Here is a 23,778-nt window from a genome sequence, read left to right on the forward strand (position 1 = left end):
TACTAATGAAACACATTTTTATTGAAGATTATAGTTGGGGGAACAAAGAATGAATGTGCACATAACCTGCTATTAGTCACAAGTATAACTGCTGTGTGCAACAAAAGCTTTTCACTGTACCTCGGTAGTGACAATAAACTAAACTGAACTAAATGACCTTAAATCATTTGCCACTGCAATTGTATGACCATAACATGGTGAGCGTGCTCGCAGGGAAAGGTAGGAGTTATTTACCACTTTTCGTATAGCATCGGAAAGATACCTCACACGACAATGAAAGATCTGCATAGTAAAAATCCACATTCAAAAAAAAATCAACAGTTTCATTTAATGCAGATGATTCCACTTCAATCTTTTCATCTTTAGCCTGAAACTATGAATATTTAGTCCACAGAATGGATTGTTCTGACAATTTAACTCAACTGGCAATGAAAGAAATGGCATGGCATGTAACACATTTCAAATGTTGTATGGTTTACTTGTACAATTTGGGAAATGTGGCAAGAACAGAAAAGATACAATGGTAACTTTAGCAAGTGAAATTCTACAGAATAGTTTTTTGTGCTAATAGTGTGAAATTCATGAATGTCAAATACAGCTTCAGAAAGCAATATTAAAACGATGCTCAATCTTTCCTAAAGCTATGTTATAATTTGTATTTGTTTTTTGATTCAAATATATCCTAATCTGGCAGAGGATAAATTCAAAATCATATCATGGTTAGAACATTAACATGCACTAAAATGCAGTCAATGAGCCTGAATTAAATGAGAACATTTCATGGTCTATCAGCATTCAGTTCAAGTGCTACTGAATTTTCAGTAACAATTTGTGAAAGCCAAGAAAAAAATGATCAGTGAAGATATCAAAAAGTGGTAACGTCATAGCAATGCTACATAACTTGATGGAAATAGTTAATTTGATTTCTGCAGCATGTATTGTGTGATGAAAACTTCAGTTATTAAATTTACAGTTGACTAAAGTGTGCTTCCAGTGGATGCGTACATCTTGTTCATGTAAGAGAGTCCAACTGTGCTTGAATAGTTTCCAACTATAAAAGATTAAAAAAAGTATTTTAGATAACTCTTATGCATTGATCATTGTCACAGTAAACATTTGAATGTAACAAATGTGAAGCAAGGGACTTTTATTGAATTAAATTTGTCCAATGTCAATACTGTAAGGATTTATTATGTTTCAAATTCTGTCACCATTTTACAGGTCATACAAACCAAAGGCACAAACAGATGCAATGTCTTGGACTTACAGGGAGAAACTGGAGCAGATATATCAGTGCTCACTGTTATAAGATATATCGCTGCTCACTGTTATAACAGCAATTTCTGGAGTTTGTAAGTTTGTCATTGAACACAAATCTAGAATCTAGTATCAGAGGAGTACATTGACCACATCTCTTGGTCAGGCCAAGCCTTACAACTCCAGGACAATGGGTCTTTATGGCCAAGATAAGACTACTTTAAGTTAAACCTATTATCTTTCCCTTCTTGGACTGATGTCAGATTCTACTAAGGCATGGTAAGATTTTTACTGGGCTGTATGCAAATAAGAATGTCACTGCTGACGAGGATTGTTGTGGGTGGATCACATACAGGCATAGGCTTAAAACACAGTAAACATTATATTAACAAGATCTATTAGCTATTCATTGTGGAAAACTTACACCAAGGGGCAGTACTTTCAAAAAGAGTATGTAGTTACATTCAGAGGTAAACTCTAAAGGCAGCGTTCTATGCCATTTGGAATAAATCCCAAAACTAGTTCTTCATCCTTTCTTCTCAGAGGAAATATTTTGCACTCCTCTGAAGTCAGGAAGCCAGATATATTTCCATCCTGAGCATTCGCCCCCTCGCCTCTTCAATATTATTAAAGTAGGCTGTCAATTGAGATTTGCCATAAAATGAAAAAAAAACTCACCTTATTATAAAAATCTAAAAGTTCTCCATGGTTAAACTCCACAAAAATGTTTTCTGTATTCTGTATAAAAACAAAAGTATTATTTTATTCATTTGTGAAATGAATGTATTTCATTAGCCATAAAAAATTTAACTCTGTTTATTAAACATGATAAAAGCATTCAATTAATGTGCACACAAGCCACCAATGGAATGGAGGACATAAATATTCTGAGCATGAAAATCCAATTAAATTGATCAAACATCTGCATTTTCCCACATCACTCAATTTTAGAAAAGTCTATTATATTTCCAGACATCTTTTAACTTTGCAGTGATTGCAACAGTTGTAATGAATGCCAGTTGCCAAAGTCTAATCCTCGAAAACAATCAAACTTAGAATATACCCACAAGATCAACTAATAGAACATCAAACATTATGAAAATCTATTTACCAGAAAAACTATATAAATTTGGTTAAAATGTGGAATTTTTTTCTAAAAATAAGAAATGCAATATTATGTGCAATTTTCTACTTCTCAATTACATAATAGTCTCTATTAGTGATAAAACAGATAAAAAATAAGCAATGTATTTGAGAACAGTGCTTTCATTGGCACAATCCTACCTAGGCTGAACATTTGGTGCAAATTAAAAGCTACAACAAAATATTCCTATTCACCCAGAAAGTAGTGCTGCAGCATCTTACTTTACAGGTAAGTCCAAGGTATAGCCCATCAGTCTGCATGACTTTAAAAGGCAATTCAACTTTCGCCATCACTCAACTTAGAGAGACCATCTTCCAGTCATTTTACATGTGTAGTGCTCTGATTTGAATTTTTGTAAGGCAGTAGTGGGAACATTTAATAGGGATATTTTATAACTAAAATGGGAGTCAATTAGCTAACTTTTTCCTTAATTGCACAATTTAATAGCAAACAGTTGACACTTTTATAGACATGCATACCAACCATGTAATCTCCTCTAATTACTTTGCCATCTGCACAGTCTCAAGTGCTTGTATCATCCCATTGTTTCTTTTTGCAATAATCTTTTTTTGTTAATTGTAGTTACCAATGAGTTCCTCCTCCAACACATACTGTCTTTAAAGTATAGAGTCATAGAGTGACACAGCGTGGAAATAGGCCCTTTGGCTCCACTTGCCCAAACCGGCCAACATATCCCAGCTACACTAGTCCCACCTGCTTCCGTATGGTCCATATCCCTCCAAAGATGTCCTATCCATGTACCTGTCTGTTTCACTCTCTAAACCCACGACCTCACGCAACCACAGGGCCGCATGGAGCCGTATACAGAAGGTATGTAGCTTATTTTTACATTAAAAAGGGCTTCTTAAGAACCCTTTATACAAAGTTTAATATTGCGAGTAGCTAATTTTGGGCCCATTATATCCCACAGTATTTTTCTGGGCATTTGAGGGCACAAATCCACTGCAATGTGAACGTTCTAAACCAGCGCGTTCACAGGATCCCACTAGAAAGCTGATTTAAATGGACTTTAATTTACAGCAATTGAACACTAAATTCCTTCCATTTGGCCTATAAATGAATGTAAATGAGATTTCAAAATCATGTTTTATTGTGAATTATTTATGAATATTATTTGGACACGGGCTATTTAAAAATGTTAATCATTTATTAATAAATGGATAGATGTTTAGATCTAGTAATTGGAGTTTGAAATTAGCTACACTTGGGTAACTAACTAATTATATGTTTTAATTTCAGGTCATCCAAGTAAGATTATTTTATATTTATTTCAGAATGGTTCAATCTATGATAACTGAAAATTTCATTCAGTTCTCTTAATTTTTAAGAAGGTTATGGGCTTTTGACAGCATACGATCACAGCTTTTTTGTCTTGTCCATAGAAAATAAATAGGGAACAAGATGCTAATTTCCGAGTATGAAAATGGCCATAACTTTTTAAATACTTGAGATATGAAAGTGAATTAGGTGTCAAATTAAACTTCTTTTTATGCTTTATCTGATGGGATAAGTTACAGACTTGATTTTTTAAATCTCAAAATTTTGTAACATTGCTATCTTATCTACCTGCAATTCCAGCTTCAAGGAACCACGCACCTGCACTCCTCGATCCCTCTGCTCTACAACACTCCCCAGAGCTCTACCATTTACTGTGTAGGTCCTGCCCATGTTAGGTTTCCCAAAATGCAACACCTCACATTTCTCTGTATTAAATTCCATCAACCTTTCCTCAGCCCACCTGGCCAATCGATCAAGATTCTGCTTCAATTTTTCATAACCATTTTCACTATTTGCAAACCACCCACTTATGTATCATCAGCAAACTTACTAATCTTGCCATGTATGTTCTCATCCAAATCATTGATATAGATAACAAACAGTACCGGGCTCAGCACCGAACCTTGAGGCACACCACTAGTCTTCAGCTTTTAACAATAACTTAACATAACCAGTCTTTAAATTCTAGATCATCCTGGATAATGGCAATCCAATTTTGAATTATTTCCTATATTTAGCTGAAATTTAAAAAAAAATGATTTAGCTTGTTATTTACTGCATCAAAAACAAGCATAATGGCATCAAGTAGGATATTCAATTCCATCCATTCTAAAACATTTGCAATTCAAATATTAGTTTATCACCATAACTACTTTTTATCAAAAGTAGTGATGCAGTACAATAAGTCTGGAGCTTGCATCCTAAGTTCCCTATATCTTTGTTCCAGCTTGAAAGAATGCTTAGTTGTCACAACATGCAAACATGGAATATAACCAGGTTAAAATAGTCACAACTAAACAGATAGCCCTGACATGTGGAAAGAGTAGTTACAGAAACCCTTAATTTAAATAGGTGTACACACCATTATATCAATTATACCGATGGAGTGAAACCCAAAAGTCTGAGCTATATAATCAAAAATGCTGGGAGGCACAAATAAGAATGTTAGGAGAAACAAGAAAAAATATTTCAAGATAATTATGTTCCCAAAAGACACTGCAACAGAAAATTGTTTACATTCAACAGTACCCTTCCACACATGAAAGCTAGTTACACACAAGTGCTGCCTTCTGAACATATTTCAGAGACCATATCCTGTTCTGTCACACTATTTCCACAGCGACAGACTCTCGGTGCACTGGAAACAACAAACTCCCTGATTGTTCTGATGAACATCTACTTTGTGTGCAACCTTCATCTCTCATGGCCTCATCGTATAGATATCCCCCTCATTCTCGCTATTCCTTCCCCACCTACTCTGCATCTGAAACCTAACTTGAATCCTCCCTTTAACAATCTGACAAAGGGTCGCAGACCTGAAACGTTAACTTTGCTTCTCTCCATGCAGAATGTTCAACTTGCTATGTGCTTCCATCAGTTTCTGTTTTTAAACTTGTCTAAACGTCACAATTTTCTCTCTCAGCTTCATACTCCAGCATCACCCCAATCCAACGTTTAGAAGACTGGCCCAAGAGAAAATGTTTTTACAAATGAAAACGTGTTAACTACATTAGAAATCCTACCATGTTCAATTAACATCTTTCTCAATAAAACCATAAGAGATTTCTATACTGTATTTTAGCACCGTGATTGATTTTGTTAATAGTATTGGTTTATTATTGTCACAGGTTCCGAGATACTATGAAAAATTATGTGTGCTATCCAGTCAAATCATACTGTTCAATCAAGCCATACACATACAACAGTTGCGCAGAGAGAACAATAATCGTGTATCATGTTACAGCATTACAGCTGCAGAGAAGTGACATGACCACAATGAGGCATGATTGGGCCTATATTTTTAATTTATGGAGGACCGTTCAGTAACCACCAGCTGAAACCACCAATTCATATTTTGCAATTTAGTGGGAAGCAGAGCTTTCTTTACGTCAGATCTGCACATGGCAAGTCAATGGTCGTGAACGACTGGCAGCTAGGCAACAGTAGGCCATGTGTTCAAGATCTCTGAATGCAAGTTGCACACTATTGTTGCATTGAAGGTCTCAGACAAAGTCTGCAGATCAAGCCTATTAATGCTTGGACATTGAGATGAGTGTAGGCCTGCCTGCAAATGGAACATCAAAGAGCAGTGCAGCTATAAATCTACACTGGACACGGAATCCACTTTCAGTATACATCAACCTGTTTAACCTTGGTGCAGAATATGAAGACACATCTCATATTCCATTTCATCACAGGCATAATAAATGTCTTCTTTATCAGAAGTTTGGAATTCCACTTGCAAACTCAGATTCACTATCAAATTCACTATTAAAGGGTCAGAGTTATGAATGATTGATATTTTATTGCGCATTTATCATTGTTGTTGGGTCTAATGAGCCTGTAATGCTGCAGCAGCAAGAATTTCATTGTTCTGGTTTATATCTGAAGCACAGGACACAGATGCACAAAGTCTGGAACTTTTGACAAGATATACAGTCCCCTCCATGTTTGGGACAAAGACCCATCATGTATTTATTTGTTCAAGAAGGAACTGCAGATGCTGGAAAATCGAAGGTAGACAAAATTGCTGGAGAAACTCAGCGGGTGCGGCAGCATCTATGGAGCAAAGGAAATGGGCAACGTTTCGGCCCAAAACCCTTCCTCAGACTGATGCAGAGTGGGGGGGAGGGAGGGCGGGAAGTAGAAAGGAAGAGGAGGAGCCAGTGGGCTGAGGGAGAGCTGCGAAGGGGAGGAGACTGCAAGGGCTACCGGGAATTGGAGAAGTCAATGTTCACCCAATGTTCAGGCCACCGCAGACTGCCCAAGCGGAATATGAGGTGCTGCTCCTCCAGTTTCCGGTGGTGCTCACTCTGGTAATGGAGGAGGCCCAGGACAGAAAGGTCGGATTCGGAATGGAAGGGGGGGGTTGAAGTGCTCAGCCACAGGGAGATTTATTGCCTCGGTACTCCACAATTTGGGATTTGTAATAGAAAAAAAAAAAAAATCACATGTGGTTAAAGTGCACATTGTCAGATAGTAATAAAGGCCATTTGTAAACATTTTGGGTTCACCATGTAGAAATTACAGCAGTGTTTATAGATAGTCTCCCCATTTCAGGGCATCATAATATTTAGTCCACTTCAGTTTTCTCTTCAGCATATAAAAGGAATGCTCAATAGGCCCCAAGAATTGACCATTTTTTACCTTTGAAAAACCCCTTTGTTGCTTTAACAGTATGTTTGGGATAATTGTCTTGTAGAATGAATCACCGGTCAATGAGTTGTGAACTTGAACAGATAGGATGTGTCTATACACTTCAGAATCCATTATGTTCCAAACAGTTGATTTTAGTAAGTCGAAGGTTTGGCTGATGCCTCTAACAGTTTTATTCTTGTTTCTCAGTCTCATTAATGGCAATGGCAGGTATTTCTGGGGAATAATACAGAAGGTGCAGGATCAGTTCATTCCAAAGAGGACGAAAGATTCCAAGGGGAGTAAGGGGCGACCGTGTCTGACAATGAAAGTCAAGGGCAGTATGAAAAAAAGATAAGAAGTACTAGACTAAGTGGGACCCATTGGGTCCCAGTTTCAGACGGGAGGGCTGGTCCCCCAACAAAAAAATTCCACCTCTCCACCAATTCCAAGATTGCTGGCCGGTGGGGGGGGTGGGGGGCTTTCTGGAGTGTTAGCATGGGTGTTGTGGGTCGAAGGGACTGGTTTCCAGAAGGCTAGTATGGACATTGTGGGCCGAATAGATTCTTGGGCTGGCATCTCAGTCACTCAGCCCTGGCAGCTCAGTAACTGAAGCCTGGAAGGTTGGCAGTTCAGAAACTGCCAGAAATTCTGCCGAAAACAGGTGAGAGACTGTGAGAGAGAAGGGGGCGAGGGTAAACAATCAATTTTAGACATTTTCATCTTTTTTCGCAATTGCAAAAGACACACAGTTGCAAAAGGCACAGTTTAAAAACACATACAGGGCACTCACAGGTCAGTATTCTCAGTGTTCTGTAGATAAATGATGGGCCTGTCCCAAACATTATGGAGGGCACTGTATGCAGCGATCGAAGTACTGACAGATTACTCAGACTGCTGAGCAGTGCTGCTCGTGAGAAGTGGTTAACGTCTTTCAAATGGCAACATCTGTGATCCTGCGACCTGAACAATTCCTATTATGTGGCTAAACCACACTGCTCCCCACTCCTGGTGGAACAGTTCAACTTGTTATGTATCCATCACAGCCATTTGCAGATTCCATGCTCAGCTTGGCAACTCAGCACAACAATCCAAAAAAAAATCAGTGGCAATTAGTTAAGATCAAAGTTGGACCATTGAAGACTGGAAAAGGTGAATTTATTATGGGGAACAAGGAAATGGCAGATGAGTTGAACAAGTGCTTTGGATATGTCTTCACTAAGGAGGACACAAACAATCTTCCTGATATAGTAGCAGCCCAAGGATCTGGGTTGACGGAGGAACTGAAGGAAATCCACAGGCAGGAAATGGTGTTGGATAGGCTGATAGTACTGAAGGCTCATAAATCATCAGGAGCTGATGGTCTGCATCCCAGGGTACTTAAGGAAGTGGCTCTAGAAATTGTGGATGCATTGGTGATAATTTTTCAATGTTCTATAGACTCAGGATCAGTTCCTGTGGATTGGAGGGTAGCTAATGTTAACCCACTTTTTAAGAAAGGCGGGAGAGAGAAACCAGGGAATTATAGACCAGTTAGCCTGACATCGGTCGTGGGGAAGATGCTGGAGTCAATTATAAAAGATGAAACAGCCACACATTTGGATAGCAGTAACAGGGTCGGTCCGAGTCAGCATGGATTTACGAAAGGGAAATCATGCTTGACTAATCTCCTGGAAATTTTTGAAGATGTAACTAGGAAAATGGACAAGAGAGAGCCAGTGGATGTAGTGTACCTGGACTTTCAGAAAGCATTTGATAAGGTCCCACATAGCAGATTAGTTGGCAAAATTAGGGCACATGGTATTGGGATAGAGTGCTGACATGGATAGAGAATTGGTTGGCAGACAGGAAACAAAGAGTAGGGATTAACGGGTCCCTTTCAGAATGGCAGGCAGTGACTAGTGGGGTATCGCAAGGCTCGGTGCTGGGACCGCAGCAAATTACAATATACATCAATGATTTGGATGACGGGATTCAAAGTAACATTAGCAAATTTGCAGATGACAAAAAGCTGGGTGGCAGTGTGAACTGTGAGGAGGATGCTATGAGAATGCAGGGTAACCTGGACAGGTTGGGGAGTGGACAGATGCATGGCAGATGAAGTTTAATGCGGATAAATGTGAGGTTATCCACTTTGGTAACAAAAACAAGAAGGCAGATTACTATCTAAATGGCGTCAAGTTGGGAAAAGGGGAAGTACAACGGGATTTGGGGGATCTTGTTCATCAGTCTATGAAAGTAAGCATGCAGGTACAGCAGGCAGTGAAGAAAGCGAATGGCATGTTGGCCTTTATAACAAGAGGAATCGAATATAGGAGCAAAGAGGTCCTTCTGCAGTTGCACAGAGCCCTAGTGAGACCACACCTGGAGTATTGTGTACAGTTTTGGTCCCCTAATTTGAGGAAGGACATTCTTGCTATTGAGGGAGTGCAGCGTAGGTTTACAAGGCTAATTCCCGAGGTGGCGGGACTGTCATATGCTGAGAGAATGGAGCAGCTGGGCTTGTACACTGGAGTTTTGAAGGATGAGAGGGTATCTCATTGAAACATATAAGATTGTTAAGGGTTTGGACACACTGAAGGCAGGAAACATGTTCCCGATGTTGGGGGAGTCCAGAACCAGGGACGAGGAAACACTTTTTCTTACAGAGAGTAGTGAGTCTGTGGAATTCTCTGCCTCAGAGGGCGGTGGAGGCAGGTTCTCTGGATGTTTTAAAGAGAGAATTAGATAGAGCTCTTAAAGATAGTGGAGTCAGGGGATATGGGGAGAAGGCAGGAACGGGGTACTGATTGGAGATGATCACATTGAATGGAGGTGCTGGCTCGAAGGGCCGAATGGCCTACTCCTGCACCTATTGTCTATTGTTTATCCATCAATCATAAATTATAACATCACTATATCATATCTACAACACGGATTTCAAAAGCATCCAAGATTTCCTCAGCAATACCTGGAAAAGCTGTAACCTCCATCAGTTATAAGGACAAGACCGGCTATTGCTACGACAGGAAGTGTGTACAGAAGGATGATAAGCAAAGACATGCGATAGATAGGTCAAAACAGAATCGTTGAGGATGATTGGTCAATGTTGAATTGGCTGATTCTTTCTGTCATGATGTAGGCGCACGTTAATAGCCCTTTTACACGGGGTGACTTGACGCAAGATGTAGCCAGAGTGGAGTGGTCGTGGTCTAGCACAATATCACACGATATAACGGGGGTAGAGTAAAGAGTTCCCACGGTACTCGGCAATTCTGTCATTTGTGCGAGTGACTTGTCCGTCTCCCGATCTTTCCCGTTAATCGTGAATGAACATCGTGGACTGTAGTGTAGTTAATCACGTGGCACAAATGATGTTACTTTGTTGTCACACACTATATTTGTTTTTTTCACCCGAGCTCTTTAATGAGCTGAAGAATAATCTGTGTTTTTTTAGACAAATGTTGTTTTCTTGTGATGCACCTTCTCTCAATATGTGCAAGAAGTCGTCTTTTTATTTTGTCAAATATGAATAAAGACTGTGTCTCACATTGACCGTGATGATTGTGTTATTTTATGATCTACTGAGAGGTGAAACTTTCAGTCTGAAGAAGGCTCTCGACCCGAAACGCCACCCGTTCCTTCTCTCCAGAGATGCTGCCTGTCCCGCTGAGTTGCTCCAAGCAACTGGTGTCTATCTTCAAAGGACTGACCAGGACTACCTCTCTCTCTCTCTATCTCTCCCTCCCTCCCTCTCACACAGGCATGACTGGAGGAACTCCGCGGGCCAGGCAGCAATTATGGAGGGAAATGGACAGGCGACCCATTCTTCAGGCTGCCTTACGTCTCTCTCCCCCCCCCCCTCCCCCCAACTCCCACCCACACACACGAATGCTGGAGAAACTCAGCAGGTGCAGCGGGGCCGAAACGGTGTCTATTTCCTTCGTTCCATAGATGCTGCTGCACCTGCGGAGTTTCTCCAGCATTCGCGTGTGTGGGTGAGAGTTGGGGGGGGGGAGAGAGAGACATAAGGCAGCCTGAAGAATGGGTCGCCTGTCCATTTCCCTCCGTAAATGCTGCCTGGCCCGCGGAGTTCCTTCATTCATGCCTGTGTGAGAGGGAGGGAGGGAGAGAGGGAGAGAGAGAGAGAGAGAGAGGCACACACAAGGTGGATGCGAAATCTCACCTGCCTGTTTCAGTGACCGACACCCACCGCCAGTAAATGAAGACACCCCCATCTGTCTCCCCCTCCTCTCCCTCGACTCCCCCACCTTTCCCTAGTTTTATTAGATTTGTATGTAAATAGCAAACTGGCTGGATTCACTCTATCCAACTTCCGGGTTCACCGTTCGCAGGAGTTCCCACGGTGACCGCAAGAGTTACTACGGATATCGCACTGGCCACTACGTTCATAAAATGTTGCAATACTCAACCACAAGTGTACAAGTCACTCTTGGACAAATTCAAACATGTTTGAATTTTCTCCCGAGTACCCAAGTTACACGATTACCTGCCGTTAGCGCCACGGTGGTCCACGAATGCCGTACTGTTACCGCACGAGGTTCCCACGATGTCAAACTCTGGTTACCTCTTGCGTCAAGTCGCCCCGTGAAAAGGGGGTTTAACACTGTATTTATAGCAGGAAGGGAAGATTAACATAGGAGCCGTTATGTTTTCTAGTTGCTCTTCATAAATGGATGTAAGGATTGGTCACAGCTCAGCTTGTAATGATCATCAGTAATCACCACTGAGAAGGCATTTTTCTTTCCCACTGCAGTTCGAATTAGAAGAAATTTCTACATTACTGTTAGCTAGGCACGCAAGAATTGTGACCCAGTAACCACAAAGGAACAGCAAACCATTCTCAAATGTGTATGCCATATGATTTTAAAGCCATACTGCAGGTGGTAGTCAAATGATTGCTGCCTCTGTCTTTTTAGCTGATAAAGATTGCAGTTTCTCCAGGTGCTGCAAAGGAAATCTTAGTAAGTTGGTGCAATCCATTTTCAAATTAATTATTGTGGAATTGTTGAAGCCAATTTAGGTGATTTATGTTGATTGCAAGAAAAATGCTTGAACTAACAAATGCTGCTCAGCTATTTTTTCCCTAAAGATTAACTATCAGAGTAATTATACAAATTAATGGAAGAGGAAGTAGCCACTAAGAGCATTGTGTCAATGATGGCTGAGAAATCTAATTTAGATTAATCCCACTTTCCACATCATAGTTCACAGCCTTGTATATAATGGCCCCACATGGGCTCCTCAGATCATTTTTAAGTTACTCTATACACAGAAATGCATGGACTACTGATACCAAGTAGTCATTTTTCTGTAAAGTGAAACCTACAAAACAAATTCTTCACAGCTGCAAAGATTTTAGATTTGTTTAGTCTACTTCAAGACATTGAGTCTTCAAAGGACCAGAAACGAAACAGTAATAAATCTGTAACCTTAAGCCAGTCACTCATTTATTAAAATGGCTCTTCAATTTTCGAGGGCACATATAAAGTTGATGAATGTTACAGAAAGCAGCATTATTGTAGTCTACAGCAGAGCTAACTTAGATGGGATTTATTTGTCAGTAGTATAGGATCCCAACACCATAGTGCAATCGGTTACAAAGTTAAAATTCACATGGTGAAGGAAGGAAAAAGATAACAAAGGTAGGGATGTCCAAAATCAGAAAGTGGTACATAGCGACGAGCCTGAAAATAAAGTAAATTTTAAAAGGATATATGAAAGGATTAATTTAATAATTTACAAAACCTATCAGGCTACACAGTGGTGGAGTTGCTGCCTTACAGCGAATGCAGCGCTGGAAACCCGTATTCAATCCCGACTACGGGTGCTGTCTGTACGGAGTTTGTACATTCTCCCCGTGCCCTGCGTGGGTCTTCTCCAAGATCTTCGGTTTCCTCCCACACTCCAAAGACAGGTATGTAGGTTAATTGGCTTGGTAAATGTTAAACTTGTCCCAGTTGGTGTAGGATAGTGTTAATGTGCACGGATCGCTGGTCAGAGCAGAAGGACCAAAGGGCCTGTTTCCACGCTGTATTTCTAAACTAAACTAAACTAAACTTGATGCAGGCATCCCACTTTAACTTCCTGCTCACCTGTCTCAGCCATACATAGCCCATCGATTTTAAATTAACAAAATTCATAAACAAATGTAATTTGCAAATAAAGATCAGGTCTATTTGCAAAATGTCTTTAAATTAGAGTTTAATTAAAATTGATTAGGTGAATTATTTGTATAAAATAATCACAGGATTATATGCTACTGATATCACAATATAAATGTTGGTAGAACATATATGTTTCACTGTTTATCCTTGCATTAGGGAGACAATAAAAATAGGTAAAAAGTTCTTAAACTATGTGTATACCAAAGTCTTCTCTGGGTAACATGCAGGAGTAATTTAATATGGGTGGATTCCATTTTGTTTTGTAATTGTAGCGATATTTAACAGAAATCTACCATTCATCCTGGGGTCATTAACCAACCACAATGAAGCAGCAGCCAAGAAGGCACATCAATGCCTCTTCATCCTTAAAATAATTCAGAATGTTTCCAATGACTCTTACAAACCTTTGCAGATGCACCATAGAAAACATACTACGAGATTGCTTCACAGCTCTGCCAAAGATTGCAAGAAATTGCAAAGTTGCAGATGTAGCCCAGTCCAATTCCAAGAACCAGACTTCTGCCCATCGACTCGGTCTACATTTCATGCTGCCTCAGAAAAGCAGTCAACATACTCAAAGACTTGTCCCACCCTGGTCATTCCTTCTTCTCCCTACTCCTGTCAGGTAAAAGGCACGGAAGCTTGAAAGGGCGTACCATCAGACTCAGGAATCCCTTCTTCCCCTCTGTCATTAGGCTTCTGAATGGTCCTTCCATTAGCTAGAGTACTATCCTCTACCCAATTGCAGAAATTGGACTCTGGAATTGATGCGCTGCCTGCTGAGAAAGATTCTGAACTCGGCATCTTCCTCTTTACTCCACCTATTGTACTTGAGTTTGGCTTGATTATATAGTATTACCTCATCTAATTGAATAACATGCAAAAAAAAGCTTTTCCCTGTACCTCAGTAAGCATGACAATAATAATAAATCTAAACTCCCACTGCTGGCAGGTTACAGGACTTAGATTTGTGTCCAAACCAGAGGCCAAAAGCTCGGCCCCTGAAAGCCTGTGCACACTGGCTAGATGTATCAATGAGCTGAGGGTGTCTTAACTAGTCTCATCAGTTCTCTCAATTGCTTGTCGATAGGCCCCAAGATGAAGGTTGTGTGTTTACCAGGCAATGAGTCCATCTTTGTTGCAATCGCACCACAGACCTTTTTCCACCTTCCTCTCTACAGAGTGCTGCTTCTGTGCTGTCCATAGAGATCGTGCAGATCTCCTGGGTTCTTTGGCCACCAAAGGTGGTTCAAAACTGTAGTGATCTAGGCCGAGCTATTATCATTTCTATGCCACAGTTCCTCCTCTCCAAATTACAGTGGTTGTGGTACACAAACTGTGGTGAACCTCAAAGCAGGTACTCAATGTCTGGACAGGGTGCACTCGGACAGTTTTAAGGAATCATAATTTCTGCTGATATTTACACTTTAATTATTCCAATCGTGATTATGCCTTCAGGTATCTTAACTCCAAGCCCCAAATGCCTTCCATATTCCTCTCCATGTCTTCACTTTAGAATTGATCTCCTGTAATGTTTACCTGATGTGACAAGGTGTCACGTTTTGTTCAAATATGGTTCCTGTGAAAAGCCTTGGGAGATTTTCCATCAGACGAGTCAAATCAAGTCAAATAGTTGTTACTGTTGCAGCCAGACAATGTACATGGCATTAAATTTGTCTCCAATACTATTACCAGGAAAGCAGAATAAATAAGAAAAGCATATGACGAGAAATACATTTTTTGAATTATACAGGCATCTTATACAGATATCATCTTGATTATTATTATTTCCAAATTTGATATTTTAAAATGGAAAGCAACAATAAAGAATACAACAAAACAACAAATATAAATTAAAATGGAGACAGATGTAGTGGAGGGTTAATTATAAAAACAAAAATTATACTCAATTAAAATAAATGAAAAAAAGATGAAACAGTCCATAGCAAAAATCTATGGTTACAGTTAATCCACACCAAAGTGGGTTGTGCTTTTGCAAACTGGTTTTGTGGGTTGGTCTCATGAACAATCCTCCAGCTTTATTCAAGCCAAAGGACGCCAAAATAGAGCAGTGTGTGGTCCCCACATAATCAGGTTATAATTAGAAGCAAGATATCTTGCCAGTATATCCATCCAGCATCAGCAACAACAGTACTTGTTCAAACATGATCACTTCACACCAAAACAAAGTTGCACATATTTCTGGATTTTATTCATTGGAAAAAAGTTTAAAATCAGAAAAAGTATAAAATATTCTCAGATCCTCAGTGGTCCTATACCTAAATATTTTTTTGTGCTTTTCCTCTATACTTAAAAAAAGTAAATGTAGAATCTTAAAGTCAAGAGTCATACAGCACAGAAGAAGGCCCTTGATACCAACTTGTTCATGCAGAACAAGATGCCCAATCTAGGCTGTTACAATTGTACGCTTAAAGCAATGCGAATCATGGCAACTATGGACTCATATTGCAAAGTAAAAATACTTTTCAAATTCATAACCTTGGTAATGTTTCACTGATTTTATTATTAATATAAAAATCAAGTACTGGAGTCAATTATTTACAGTCATTTGCCTCAGCTGAAGGATTGATGCAAACCAGCTTGGAGAGGAAAATGTGCTCCCTTTGCAGATCACATTTGAAGCATACATTTCCTTTTGGCACAAGAATTCCTTTGATTTATGAGAGCCAACAAGCCACCCCATTACAATTCTCCGAAGGGGAATGATGGGTATCTATATTTTAAATCCTAAATAGTCTTGCTCGTATGTCTTGTAATCTTTGCCCACTACAGAAACCGGAACATTCTTTTTTCCCCTTCCTTGCCACCACCAGAACTTTCAAACGAATGCTCAATTGAAAATCGAGGACAAACCGATTATTACAATAAACAAAGGATATTATCAGTTCCCCCAAAAAATGCAGATAGTGGAAATCTGGCATAAAAACAGAAGTAGAGTTGCGATGGAGAGTTATCAACTCAAAATATTTACTGTTTCTTCAGATGCTGCTTGACCTACTGAGTATTTCCAACTTTTTACAAGGGATATTATTTGTCCAACATGTGATGCAACATTGATGGTTGCAAAATGGCAACTTAGCCAAAACTCCTAATTATTAGGTGGTATTCATTCTGGAAGCGGGTGTAATATATTCAGCTCTAAATGGTAAAAAAATTAAAATGCTAATTAAATAACCACCACGATAATTGTAACTACAAAAGACAGCAAAGTAATCTCTAAAAATTGCCAAAAATCGGAGGAATTTTACTATTTAAAAATAATTACGCAGAATACCCGTAAGAAGATGGTAAGCAGGTAATTATCAGGAAGGAGGTTTGGGGGGGGGGGGGGGGGGGGGGGGGGGGGGGGATGGAGAAGGGGAAGGGGGAAGGGAAGGGAGAGGTGGGGGGGGGAAGGGGGGGGGTAAGAGATGAGGGAAGGGAATTAAATTAAGGGAAAAATAAGGGAAATTAAGGGAAAAGCATCAAAAACTGCAAGCAGTTGGGAAGAGAGCAATTGGTAGGGTTAACATTACGACTTTTCCAAGTCACAAATACCCCTTTTATAGGAACTTTGTAATAAACAAACATATACTATTACTAAGGAGAAGCTGCTTGGGAATCAGAAAGGTGGATAAGTCACCTGAAAAAGTATGTAAAAAATTCTCAAAACCTCAGTGGTCCTATACCTAAATATGTGGGATGGGCTGACCCAGGGGTTCTGAAGGAGGTGGCTTTAGAGACTGTGGAGGCAATAGCAGTGACCTTTCAAGAATCACAAGAGTTAGGAGCAGTTCCAGACGATTGGAAAATTGCAAATTTAGTTTAAATTTTAGTTTAGGGATACAGCGTGGAAACAGGCCCTTCGCCCCCCTGAATCAGCGCCGACCAGTGATCCCCGCATATTAACACTATCCTAGAGACACTAAGGACAATTTTTAAATTTACCAAGCCAATTTACCTACATACTTGGAATGTGGGAGGAAGCTGAAGATCTCGGAGAAAACCCACGCGGTCACGGGGAGGAAGTACAAAGTCCGTGCAGACAGCACCCATAGTCGGGATCGAACGCGGGTTTCCGGCGCTGCATTCGCTGTAAAGCAACTCTACCGCAGCGTCACTGTGCCGCCCACAAATATTACTCTGCTGTTCAAGAAAGGAACAAAGTAGAAGAGTGGAAACTACAGGCCGATTAGCCCAACTTCAGTGGTTGGTAAGATTTTAGAGTCCATTATAAAGGATGAGGTTTCAGAGTACAATAAAAGTTCATGATAAAATAAGCTAAAGTCAGCTTGGTTTTGTGAAGGGGAGATCTTGCCTGACGAATCTGTTGGAATTCTTTGATGAAGTAAATAGCAGGACAGACAGGAGTCAGTGGATGTTGTTTACCTAGATTTTCAGAAAGCCTTTGATAAGATGCCGCATACGAGGCCGCTAATTAAGATAAGAGCCTATGGTATCAAAGGGGAGATACTAACATGGATATACAGCATATAATCCTCCAACACATTCGCCACCTCCAACGGGTTACAACGAGTGGCCACATCTTTCCATCTCCATCCCTTTCTGCTTTCCGCAGAGACCGTTCTGTCCGCAACTCCCTGGTCAACTCATCCCTTCCCACCCAAACCACCCCCTCCCCAGGTACTTTCCTCTGCAACCGCAGGAGATGCAACACCTGTCCTTTTACCTCCCCCTTCGACTGCATTCAAGGACCCCAACAGTCTTTTCAGACGAGGCAGAGGTTCACTTGCACCTCCAACAACCTTATCAACTGTATCCACTTTTCCAGCTGTCAGCTTCTGTACATCAGAGAGACCAAGTGCAGGCTCGGCAATCGTTTCAATGAACACCTCTGCTCTGTCCGCCTTAACCTACCTGTTTTTTTGGTTGCTCAGCACTTTAACTCCCCCTCCCATTCCCAATCTGACCTTTCTGTCCTGCGACTCCTCCACTGTCAGAATGAGGCCCAGTGCAAATTGGAGGAATAGCACCTCATATTTCGCTTGGGTAGCTTACACCCCAGTGGTATGAACATTGACTTCTCTAACTTCAAATAGCCCTGGCTTTCCCTCTCTCTCCATCCCCTGCCCCATCCCAGTTCTCCCACCAGTCTTACTGTCTCCGACTACATTCTATCTCCATGCAGCTCACTGCCCTGACATCAGTCTGAAGAAGGGTCTCGACTTGAAACTCCACCCATTCCTTCTCTCCAGAGATGCTGCCTGTCCCGCTGAGTTACTCCAGCATTTTGTGTCTACTTTCGATTTAAACCAGTATCTGCAGTTCTTTCCTATACATTGATAGCAGGCCAGCTGGATGGCAGAAGGCAAAGAGTGGCAATAAAGGGGGCATTTTCTGGTTGACTGCCAGTGACTAGCGGAGATCTGCAGTGATCAGTGCTGGGGTCACTACTCTTCACGTTGTATATCAATGATTTGAACAAGGGGATTGAAGGCTTTGTGGCTAAGTTTGGAGATGATGCGAAGATTGGTGGAGGAGCAGGTAGTGCAGAGAAACCAGGGACTGCAGAAGGACTTGGACAGGTTGGGAGATTGGGGAGAGAAGTGGCCACTGGAATACAGAGTAGCAAAGTGTGGAGTCATGCATTTTGGTGGTAGGAATAAAGGCATAGACTATTTTCTAAATGGGAAGATAATTCAATCAGTAGTAAGGAAGGCACACGCACTGCTAGTATTTATTTCGAGAGAACTAGAATACAAAAACAGGGATGTAATGTTGAGGCCCTATAAGGTGCTGGTCAGACCACATTTGGAGTATTGTGAGCAATTTTGTGCTCCATATCTGAGGAAGGATGTACTGGCCCTGGAGAAGGGTCCAGAGGTTTACGAGAATGTTCCCAGGAAGAGGGTGAACATATGATGAGCATTTGACAGATAAATGTTTCAATACACAAGAAGAATTCATCAAGATAAGCATTGTCTCAACATTTCTGAGGAGAGCCTTCGTTTACTTTTAACTCGCCTCATAAGGGCTGAAAACTAGTCTTCACTGTGATCTGTTTGATAACTCATCAGGTTTAGCTACAAAAAGGGGATGCATAAAGGAACAAAAAAAATGTTATGGCCTCCAGGCTGTAGACTATAAAATGATTGAGGAACGTTTGAAATTTCATCATAACTGAGGCCAGTAATTATTACAAGATATAATTTTAACAGCTGAAAGCTCTTTACCACTTCATTGCCTACTGGCACTCAATATTATTACAATGCGCTAGTAACAATACTTCTGTTGTTATTATACCGGGTATACAGTGCCCTTCATAATGTTTGGGACAAAGACGCATCATTTATTTATTTGCCTCTGTACTCCACAATTTGAGATTTGCAATAGAAACAAAATCACATGTGGTTAAAGTGCACATTGGCAGATGTGTATAAAAAGTCATTTTTATACATTTTGGTTTCACCATGTAGAAATTACAGCTGTGTTTATACATAGCCCCCCCCCCCCCCATTTCAGAGCACCATAATGTTTGGGACACATGACTTCACAGGTGTTTGTAATTGCTCAGGTGTGTTTAATTGCCTCCTTAATGCAGGTATAAGAACTCTCAGCATCTAGTCTTTCCTCCAATCTTTCAATCGCCTTTGGACATTTTTATTGCTGTTTATCAAAATGAAGACCAAAGTTGTGCCAATGAAAGTCAAAGAAGCCATTATGAGTGGGAAGCAAGAATAAAACTGTCATTGAGATATCAGCCAAACCTTTGGCTTACCAAAATCAACTGTTTGGAACATCATTAAGAAGAAAGAGAGCACTGGTGAGCTTACTAATTGCAAAGGGACTGGCAGGCCAAGGAAGACCTCCACAGCTGATGACAGAAGAATTCTCTCTATAATAAAGAAAAATCCCCAAACACCTGTCCGACAGATCAGAAACACTCTTCAGGAGTTAGGTGTGAATTTGTCAATGTCCACTGTCCACAGAATACTTCATGATCAGAAATACAGAGGCTACACTGCAAGATGTAAACCACTGGTTAGCCGCAAAGATAGGATGGCTGGGTTACAGTTTGCCAAGAAGTACTTAAAAGAGCAACCACAGTTCTGAAAAAAGGTCTTGTGGACAGATGAGATGAAGATTAACTTATATCAGAATGATGGTAAAGTATGGAGGAGAAACGAACTGCCCAAGATCCAAAGCATACCACCTCATCTGTGAAACACAGTGGTGGGGGTGTCATGGCCTGGGCATGTATGGCTGCTGATGGTACTAGCTCACTTATAAGCAACAAATAAGTTTTTCAAAGCTAAAAAATGGTCAGTTCTTGAGTGGCCAAGTCAATCAACCGATCTGAACCCAATTGAGCATGCCTTTTATATGCTGAAGAGAAAACTGAAGTGGACTATCCCTTAAACAAACATAAGCTAAAGATGGCTGCAATACAGGCCTAGCAGAGCATCACTAGAGAAGACACCCAGCAACTGGTGACGTCCATGAATCACAGACTTCAAGCAGTCATTGCATGCAAAGGATATGCAACAAAAATACTAAACGACTACTTTCATGTGCATGCCATTGTTGTGTCCCAAACATTATGGTGCCCTGAAATGGGGGGGGGCTATGTATAAACACTGCTGTAATTTTTACATGGTGAAACCAAAATGTGTAAAAATTTCCTTTATTAAAACCTGACAATGTGCACTTTAACCACATGTGATTTTTTTTTCTATTACAAATCTCAAATTGTGGAGTACAGACAAATAAATAAATGATGGGTCTTTGTCCCAAACATTATGGAGGCCACTGTACCCAGGCTTATTGCAAAGCCTGGGGCTGCTGGCAATATTTTAAACCATTAAATTAGATTTGATTTAACTTAATCGCACACTCAAGTTTACATAAACATTGCTGATAACTGTATAAACCATCTGTTCTATTGAAAATCAAGATTCTAATATCCTTAATGCACATAAATCACCATAATTCACTGCACAGAGAAAGTAAAGAAAAATGGCAATTTATTCATAAGAATATTTTTGTCTAGAAATTAAGCTACTCAGAAGTCAGAGACCCATGAAGGCTTTGCACTAGCACAGTTTTTAAGTTAGGAAAAGATCACAAATTATGACCCTCTTTAGGGTCCCTCTTACAAGCACAACTAGAGGGAAAATAATCTCTACCACATATCTATGCCAATTAATATAATCTAAACCAATATGACACAGCTACAAACTTAGCTCCCGACTGCACCCTCATAGCACCAATATTGATGACACCTGCCCAATCTTGGCACAGCATTGTTGCCACTTGCAATAGTGTTCTTGTGATTCAAATGACTGAGAAACAAGTAGGAAACATAGAGAACTTGCTTCCAAATTCAGATTTGGAAAGAGTGAAAGAGATCCACAACTCGAAAGAGTTCATGTGTGACAGGGAGATGTAGGAAAACTCGAGGGGTAACAACCAGGCACCAAAGTCTAGGATCTCAATTGCAGTAAAACCCACAGAATACAGGAAGAGGATGGAATACATGCAGTGAGAAATGCCTTGATCTACAAAGCTTAGAGATGAAAACCATCAGTCTGAAGAAAAGTTTCGGCCCGAAACGTCGCCTATTTCCTTCACTCCATAGATGCTGCTGCACCCGCTGAGTTTCTCCAGCATTTTTGTGTACCTGAGATGAAAACCTCATTCTCTTTTGTTACTATTGACATATTTAGCAACCATTAGCTCCAACACTGTAACCATTCAACCAGCATTTCTATCTCCCCCACAATCACAGCCTCACAATGGCAGCCCTCTATCCTCCACATACACCTGGTCACACTCATGTACATTTATCAAGCAAGAAAATCAGGGGGAGGCCATCTCACTAGTTGGTCCCTTTTTGCCAGAAGAAAGAGAGAGAGAGAGAGAGAGAGATCTAGGTGGACTGGTGGCAATGAGTCGTGAGTTGGTATGAACAATGAATGTTCCAATTTCAGGTAACCCACACCCAGTGTTCCTCCCAGCCCACCGTTCACTCTCCCTTTGTTCACCTTTTCCATTGTCTCAGTCCTCCCCATTACCTTTATTTATTTATTACCCTTTCAACTCCCCCACACCTGGTCCCTTCACCCAATTACATATCCACTGAGCTTCTTCCTTGGCCTACCCATCCTATCTGCAATTTGACTCCTTCTGTCCAATATTTTTCTTCCTTATCTGTTTTTACTTATCATCCACCCGCCGCTCTCTCAAGACTGCCTCCTCCCTATTCTCCATCTGGTTCCATTTGCCCATTATCCCATCCATCACCCATGTCATCCACCCATTCTCCTCCCCCTTTCCCTCTACACCCTTAATCCTGTAGTAGTCTCGACCTGAAATTTCAACTATTCCTTTGTCTCGTACAGATGCCATTCAACCTTCTGAATTTCTCCAGCAGTTTGTTGTTTGCCAACTGAAAATATTAGTACACCTTAAGTGAGCCATGAGCCCCTGCTCCCAGGGCAAGCAAGGAATCTGTCAAGATATACATTTTAATTATTCCACATTTTTCAACCCTTTAGAGATGACTCATTTATCATTAGTCACTTTTGCATGCATTGTGCTTATATGGGTTATCTTTTGCCATAATAAAACCACATTGGGAGATTCCAGAAGCCCCTGAATAGCGATGAAAAGGAAGATGACAGCGGGAAAAAAAGGTTAGACGGTCAGAAACTTCAGTTGAGTCAGGATACATTGCATTATTTAGGACCAGTTCAGATACACCCACTGTGAATGCACATTTCCACACCGGGAATTCAGACAGGAGATCCACTGTGTTAGTTTGCAATGAAGTGCGTCTACACAGTAGCAATGCCCACATGAATCAGATGAGGTTCAAGAAGGAAGCATTCCAAGTAAGTAGTGGGGATGCACTGCACAGTGCTTGTCAGATTGACTGAGCTATCAGTCCAAATGCACGAGATGACAAGCAGGATGGAGGGCTCCAATACTAACATCTCACAGGAGGTCACAATGGGACAAGAGAGCATCAGTTCGACAATTCAGAATCATATTGCTAAAACAAAAATAGTCATATTGTCAGATTCTCTATTTCGTACAACCAAAATGTTTTAACATCTTTGCTCACAGCACAAAGTGGCGGAACATCGTCATGCAAGCACTCCTTCAGCCCACTGAAGTAATTAACGTGTTAAATTGGAGAAGGTGGAAAATGCTAATTCAAGAAGCCTAGAGTAGAGAAAAAAGAACAACAAAAGAAAAGATGGCGGACTGCAGGAGTGGGGCGCCGTTGTGTATGGCTGCTCCGCCTGCAGTCCGTCCTTTCACCCTTTTTTATTTTTATTTTTAGTCCTGTTACTACAAAATGTTTGTTGGAGGTCTTCTTTTATGTGGTGGGTGGGGGGAGGGGAAGGGGGAAACTTTTCCTGGTCCCTACCTGGTCGGAGAGGCGGTTTCCCTCCGAGCTGCTTCTTCGCCCCTTCCTCGCGGCCTACCATCAGACTGTTGCAGCGTTTCCTGTCGGGATCGGCCAGGACTACAGCTTCGGCGGCGGTGCAGCACTGGGACACCAACACGGAGTGGGTGATGCCTCACCGG

General features: G+C 40.8%; 1 protein-coding gene across 2 annotated transcripts in view; it reads right to left on the reverse strand.

Moving 5' to 3' along the window:
- Positions 1 to 453: 453 nt before the first annotated feature.
- Positions 454 to 23,778, reverse strand: part of commd10 (COMM domain containing 10) — a 100,407-nt gene continuing 77,082 nt past the window's right edge. For both annotated transcript variants that reach the window (XM_055633162.1, XM_055633160.1), the window contains 2 exons: positions 1,936 to 1,995; positions 454 to 1,051 (listed from right to left, as the gene is read on the reverse strand). In XM_055633162.1, the coding sequence (XP_055489137.1) occupies positions 1,013 to 1,051; positions 1,936 to 1,995 (99 nt within the window). In that variant the 3' untranslated portion in view covers positions 454 to 1,012. The remainder of the gene's footprint in view (positions 1,052 to 1,935; positions 1,996 to 23,778) is intronic.

The sequence above is a fragment of the Leucoraja erinacea genome, chromosome 3 (assembly GCF_028641065.1).
Source record: "Leucoraja erinacea ecotype New England chromosome 3, Leri_hhj_1, whole genome shotgun sequence".
NCBI classification, from domain to species: Eukaryota; Metazoa; Chordata; class Chondrichthyes; order Rajiformes; family Rajidae; genus Leucoraja; species Leucoraja erinaceus.